Source organism: Momordica charantia, assembly GCF_013281855.1.
Source record: "Momordica charantia cultivar OHB3-1 chromosome 8 unlocalized genomic scaffold, Mcharantia_2.0 BLBB01000008.1, whole genome shotgun sequence".
NCBI classification, from domain to species: domain Eukaryota; kingdom Viridiplantae; phylum Streptophyta; class Magnoliopsida; order Cucurbitales; family Cucurbitaceae; genus Momordica; species Momordica charantia.
The window spans coordinates 8253566-8260766 of NW_028275166.1; the positions used below are offsets into that span (position 1 = coordinate 8253566).

The 7201-nt window shown below is 33.5% G+C and overlaps 1 protein-coding gene and 1 pseudogene across 1 annotated transcript; both read right to left on the bottom strand.

Annotated features, from left to right (window-relative positions):
* Positions 1-253: 253 nt before the first annotated feature.
* Positions 254-1606, bottom strand: LOC111021082 (auxin-induced protein 22A). The gene is made up of 2 exons (XM_022297929.2): positions 1117-1606; positions 254-617 (listed from the first exon to the last, which is right to left on the bottom strand). The coding sequence occupies exons 1-2, from the start codon at positions 1539-1541 to the stop codon at positions 530-532; spliced, it is 513 nt and encodes a 170-aa protein (XP_022153621.1). The 5' UTR covers positions 1542-1606; the 3' UTR covers positions 254-529.
* A 2519-nt stretch (positions 1607-4125) lies between these two features.
* On the bottom strand, positions 4126-5046 carry LOC111021095 (auxin-induced protein AUX22 pseudogene; annotated as a pseudogene).
* Positions 5047-7201: the final 2155 nt, after the last annotated feature.

Sequence of the window (7201 nt, forward strand, 5' to 3'; positions counted from 1 at the left end):
AGGTGTCTGATCCATTAAACTTGGACTCGAATTGCATATATATCATAAAACATGTAAACTTAAGTTGATTTGAAGGTTAGAATCCCTAATTTTTATGCTAACAAGTGTCTATTTCATGGAACGCGTTTGGCTCGAAAGGGACCATCGCTATTTTATGAATAGATCCACACCAACTTTCATCATTCTTTGGGAAGATGTCAAAATCTCTGCGGTATTTTCTTTTGTACAATTGATACTTAATTTCATTGAAAACTTCAAATAACAAGCCTATATTTCATTCCAATATTCATCAAAACCAATACCACTGCTAAAAGGTACTAAATACACATTACAAAGGTAGAATGGTTTGAATAATTAGAGAACATAACCCCTTAATTAGATAGTTTATTTCTGGCAAATGATGAACCAAAAAAAAAATCAATTTAAAACAAGAAAATTAAAAAATTGGATGAAAAGAAAATAATCTAGCTGAGATTCATGAGAATTTGTAATATTCTATGTTCCATAAGCTCCCTTGAAGAAGCTCTCTCTATTGGCTCAATGAGTTCATCTCTGATGATCTCCTGGCTTCTGTTTTCTTCATTATCCTCACTCTCCTGCATGATTCAGTGAACATTCTGCAAATTCATGGTGAAAATTGCTTCACATTAGATCCCAAATTCATCATTAAAATAAATATAATTTCAAATATCAATATATACACAAGAACATGAACTTAATTCTCATTTGGTAATTGATAACGTTTTTATTTCTAATCCTTTTCCTTTTCTTTTGAATTCTTATATCTAAAACTGTTAAAAAATACTCTAATCTAACCGCCCAAACTTTTGAATTTATCATTGAATATTTAACATAATAGAGCACGAGATTTAAAAAAGATCAATTTCTGAAATGTCATTTTGCTTTTTTTACATATTAAGCTTGTTCTCTAACCCTTTTCTTTACTGTGTAATCTGTTTACTACAGCTTTTAGTTAAAGTCTGGCCAAATTTAGAAATCAAACCCCCATTTTGAAAATAATTTCAATTTTAGTTCTTCATCTTTTGAAAAACTTATTAATAAAACCTATAACAAACAAATTAAAGTAAGTTAAATAGTTAAAACATTTCTACTTACTTCCAAGGGACGTCCCCAACCAACATCCAATCTCCATCTCTATCTTCATAAGTAATAGTATATTTAGAGCATCCAATGGAGCAACCAAAGAGCTTCTCCATCGCCCCGCCGAGATCGGCGTACCCCGCCACCGTTACCAAATCAAGTTTCCGAAGAAATGGCACTCCGTCCAAGCTTACTTTCACGTACGACATCTTCGTCGTTGTTTCAGATTCATCCTTCTCCCTAAAACTGTTCCTCCGCCGGTACGAGCGAACCGGTGGCCAACCCACCACCTGGTTCCTCTTCCCGCAGCGTCCTCCGCCACCGTTCTCCTCCTCTTCCATCTCGGAGAAAACCCTTTTCTTCTCCGCCGGAATTGGGCCGCCGCCGGGGAGTCCCAGCCGGAGCTCGGTGATTTCAAGCCCTAATCCCTCAGTTGCCATTGTAGGTCCTTTTTTGTGGATTTTGGTGTTTGGGTTCTGATTTGGTAATGATGATATGTGGAGAAAAATGAGAGGTGATTTATTTATATAATGAGGAATTGGGGAATTGGAGAAGACAGAGAGGAGACAAGAGAAGCAAAAAGTAGGGCCTATTGGTCGGCCGGTACCGGAAGGTGGAGATGTGGGATACATCGGACGGCTGACGATGGTTGTGAGATTTAGGTGGGATTTGATCTCTGCCGTCTGATTGATTGTCTTGCTTTTTGAATGATCCTCCATGTGATTTTGCCTTTGTTGTGTTGGTGCTCTGATTAGGTCTTTGGTACTGTGACACGGTTTACTTTTTTTTTGGTTTTTTTTTTTTTTGTATTCATAATTCATAAACATATCTCTCCTCTTGTTTTTGTTTTGGTTTTCTTTGCATGGAAAATGGACCCTCTTGACAGAGAGGATGAGTTCTCTTGTGCCCAGAATAGGACTTCTATCACATCAAGAAATCGACGTGTCGAAATTTTTACCGAGATTTTTATCTGTCATGATTTGACGAAAATATAAGGTAAATCAACATTTTGAATAGTCTAATGTTCGTCCGAGCTTGTTGAACTTTGATATGATATCAATATTAACGAGTTCTATTTCAAAGTCAGGTATACTATAAATTGACTGAGGATATTTGGATCCGTTAGTAACGTTCTTGTTTCTTGTTTCTATTGCTTTATTTTTAATAAAAAAAAAATGAATTGCATGCCTCCAACGTCCACAAATTTAGGTATGATAAAAATAATTGTGTTTTGGAACAAATTGAAAATGGAACAAGAAAGAAGAACTTAATTGTTTTTGTTGTTTCCAAAATTTTTATACAATTTTGATAGAGAAACGAGAAACATAGTTAGTTGCGAAATGTTTAGATTTTTTTTAGAAAAATTAGGAACTAAGGATAAAAAACAGAATATTACCAAATGAGCCATTCACTTCTTATTCATGCAGTTTCCTCTCCAATTAAATTTTTGTTAGTGATTTATCATTGTATAAATAATATATGTATTTTATAATAAATTGTCTTCATTTATTATTGTATATTATATACATGATCACCTAAATCACAAAGGTATCATAGAGATCAGAGAGGCTTAAATTATTAGCTAGCAAGTTTTTTTTTTTTTTTGAGAAAAAAAAATAATAGCAAGTTTAAACGGAAACTGATATCAAAGTTGTTTAATATTACCGGGCCAAAGTTCCTAGAACTGAAGAATCTAAAAATGCCATTTATATATATAATTAGGGTTATTAATCTTAATGCAAATATTCCACAAGCACATGCTAACACATTATAATTAATATCTAAAAATTACAAATGTCGTTGGAAGGAATATCATATAATTAATTACATAGAGAAGATTCTCATGTTGCAAAAAGTGGGTTTTCTTTTTAAGAAGATATTTAATTATCTTTATTGATCCATCAAGATTTCAAATCTAGTTCTAGCATATATCTATTAGAATGAGTTATTTTAATTTCTTTTTTTTTTACCTCTTTAATTCACTGAATTGAAAATAAATTGTCCAAATTTTAAATTGATTAAGCATAGGTTTTAATTAATTTTGAGTAATTTTCTTTTACAAAAATAATAATAGACATCTCCTTGAATCACTACCCTGGATATGAAAGCCATGAATAAGATATGTTTTATGTCTCATCAAGGAGACAGCTGAGATGTAGTCCATTGCTGTAACAAATAGAAAGGGAGATAAAGAATCTTCTTGGCGGATCCCCCAGCAGTAACTTTATTCCTTAGTTTGCCATTCATAGAAGAAATGCAGCCACGAATCCAAGTAATCCATTTTTTGTTAAAGCCTTTGAAAGCAAGGACGTTGAGAAGAAAATTCCAATAGAGTTTGTCAAAAGCTTTCTCTAGATCCAATTTAAGGATTATACCTTTCATCTTAGAGCAGCGCCAAAAATCTATCATCTCATTAGCCATAAGGATTGGATCTATAATTTGATCTTAAAGATGAACAAACAATCATTCAATCCAAAAGTTTAAGTTAAATGAATTTGGGTAAATTAAGCTTAAGTTAATGGGCTTGGGTAAATTTGATTCTTATATTGGATATCTCAACACTCCCCCTCCAACAAGTGAAAATCCTAATAAATGGGGAGGAAACAACAACGCAGGGTTCGATCTAAACAAACGACCATTCAATCTAAGTTAATGGGTTTGGGTAAATTTAATTCATATATTGGATATCTCAACATTTGACGCCGGACAAAAGCCGATTGAGCAAGCGCAATCGTACCGGGCAAAACAGTTTTTAGTCTATCTGAAAGAACCTTAGCCAGAATCTTAAAGATGCTGGTCGTTAAACTGATGCGCCTAAACTCTGTCATGTGTAATGGTCTTGACTTTTTAATAATAAGAGCAATATGAGTTTCATTGAGCACACGATTCACAATTCCCGTTCTGAAAAAATCGTTGAACGACTCCTTGAAATTATCCTTAAAGAATAATTTCCAGTATTTTTTGAAAAATTCACTTACAATTTTTTTTTTTTTTTGGTTGAGAAGGCAAGTTTGAAGAATTGGATGCAAAGAGAGAATCTTTATCATTAATATAGTAGTGAAAATAGTCAAATTAGATCACAAGAACATTAACGTTTCCTCATCAAGTTAGGTTTTTTTTTTAATCAGTGTATATATTATATGTGTATACATTTCCATCAAAGAAACAAAAAAAAAAATTTGTGTAAACTTGATCATCCAATTGAGATCTTCTTCTCCCATCTTTTCACAGTTCCTTGGAAGAACTACTACTTAGGGTTTCTGGGACATGAATCTCAAATCCTTTAGCTTCCGATCTCTTCATTATCCTCAGTCTTTTGCATGATTCAGTAAACATCCTCCATGGTACATCCCCAACGAGCATCCAATCGCCGTCCCGATCTTCGTAGATCGGAACATAATCGGAGCATCCAACACCGCATCCAAAGAGCTTCTCCATCGCCGCGCCGAGATCCGAATATCCCTTGTGCGATCCCAGATCAAGTTTTCTAAGATAAGGTGCGCCATCCATGCTCACTTTCACATACATCTTCTGCGTCTCAAATAGATCCATGTCGTTAACTCTGCTCTTAATTCTCCGGTGGGAGCGGACCGGCGGCCACCCCACAACTTGGTTTTTCCTCGGGTCGCCGCGGTCCGAGCTACTCTTATCTCCATCTCCATTTCCAATCATCTCAGAAAAAACCCTTTTCTTCTCGTTCTTGGTTGCTGAATTTGGGCCACGGCCAGCACTCCCCGGAAGCCCCAATCTGAGCTCAGTGATTTCGAGTTCAAATCCATTGGTTGCCATTTTTTCTCTATCTCTGTGTGTTGTGTGAGTAGTTTTCTTAATGGTCTTAGCAACAAAAATGAGAGCTTTATAAATAGAAGAGAGAGAGGGAATAATAATGGGGGATGATCGGAATTTTTTGGTCGCCGGCCGGTCGGCGACAAGAGAAACAGAAGTGGGGTCTTAATGTTTCATGGGAACAGTTTTTTAAAATTAGATGACAATAATTTTCTAAGGGTGTTGGGTTTGGGTTCTGATTTGGTGGGATTCGCTCACACCCATGTGAATGGCCATATCCTGTCCACTAATTTATGATTCTACTCTTTCAAACCAACTCAACAACAATATGAAATGTTTAATATTTTGTAACTTCTTTTCTTCATCTTTATGTTTTTGCAGACAATATCATTAACTAACTGTGTAGATTTGTATTGGATATTGGTGTACTTTCAACTTCTACACTTGTTTTGTGTCCCTTGTCTTTCAAATTTTGTTTTGGTTAGATTAAAAGGTTTTTTTAGAGGAAACCAAACCATTCATTAGAAAGTATGTGAGAATTATACATTAAAAAAGGAAGGCCTAAAAGAAATTAGTCCTCCAATTTATCGATGAAATATGGCATAGTTACAAAATAAGAGGGATTTGAAAGATCAAGATGAAGCATCCGTTTTGACGACATCGTCCCATAGTTGATATGTGGTTCTATGGATTTTTATAAACAAACGGCTTTTTCTCTCCAACAATACGTCATTAGTTTTTAGTTGAGTGGTTATTAATTTTGACATATATCAAATAAGGATGCTCATACTATATAATAAGAATAATATTTTTTTTTTTTAGGGAGGAACCACTTCATTAAGGTATGTGAGAAACATAATAAAAAAAAAAAGAGATCTACATGAAGGCACTGGAAAGTACATCATAATTACAAAAGAGGGAGATTTTGATGATGAAAGAAGTAGAAATCTTGATATCCTCCCGAAAGATCGATAGTGATTTTATGGAATCTGTCAAGGTTCCGTTGTTTCTCTCCGATCAATTATGCTTAAGAAGAGAAAAAAAATATTGCACCCATAATATATTATGCTGGTTTGTAAGCGGGATGGAGAGATTATATTTCTCTCAAGAAAATGTCTATTTTGTCCAGGGAGTGCGAGAACGGTTTGGAAAATCTCGAAAAGATGACGTCATAGAGCGCTATGAAAAGGCAGTGGAGAAAAAGATGGTTCAATGATTCAGCAGAGAGAAGAGTTGCATATTAAGAATAATACATACTAGTTTATTATAATAGTATAAGACTTACCCTCTTAATCGACCCGCACTAAAAATTTGATGACTATTTATTTATATGTATATATATATATATGGATATGTAGATACATATATATACACACACATACATATACATATATATATATATACATCGTTCAACTCTTACTTGCCAAAAGGTGGTTCAACATACATATATATACACACACACACATATACATACATATATATATATATACACACACATCGTTAAACTCTTACTTTCCAAAAGGTGGTTCGAATTAAATATCGACTCATAAAAATAATGATATAAGATTAAATAAGAGTGCGCTGAAAACTAGAACAAAATAAATATGAAAATCTTCAAACTTGAATATGATATTCAAATAAACACCATACAAAAGTTTAATTTTATTACGTCAAATGAAGTTTAATTTTATTACGTCAAATGTTTGTAGAGCTTTTAAGAACAATATTATAATTCGAAGGTGAAAAGAATATTTGAAACCTATGACTTAAGTCTATAAGGAGCTGTTTCATTAACAAAGGTACGAAGTCTTGTGGTATGACTTATTATAAAGTCTTGTATTCAAACTTTTTGGGTGAGCTTAATCTCAAAAATCTTTGATATCTTTCGAGTACGAGTCTTGGGACAGACGCAGGTACCCCAATTACAAAACTTCAACCTTATTGGTGTGTGCGCAGCTTCTTAGCTCTTTGGGTTCAATTCCCCTAATTTTCACCAAATTACTAATTTTTTTTTTCAAGTCTCACCAACTACTAATTATAGCATATCATATATTATAATCAATTAGTATTTTTGGAGATATAAAAGTATAACACTTATCAAATAAATAATGTGTATAAAAATGAAGTGCCTTAATCATACCTTTGTGCTAAAGATTCTAACCCTAAATTAACGTATATATTATATATATCTTTTATATACTTAGGGCTATATCTACATGTTAAATACAAATAATTCAATATTATTCCCTTAATCACATGCTAACCGATTGATCATTTTGACAAATTCTATTAACTGTTTAATATCAAACTTTGG

Excerpts from the sequence above, each read along its gene's own strand:
- LOC111021082 (XM_022297929.2), bottom strand. The coding sequence starts at position 1,541 with ATGGCAACTGAGGGATTAGGGCTTGAAATCACCGAGCTCCGGCTGGGA. Across the intron at positions 618-1,116 it reads GTTGGGGACGTCCCTTGGAA|AATGTTCACTGAATCATGCA; the intron begins GTAAGTAGAAAT and ends ATGAATTTGCAG.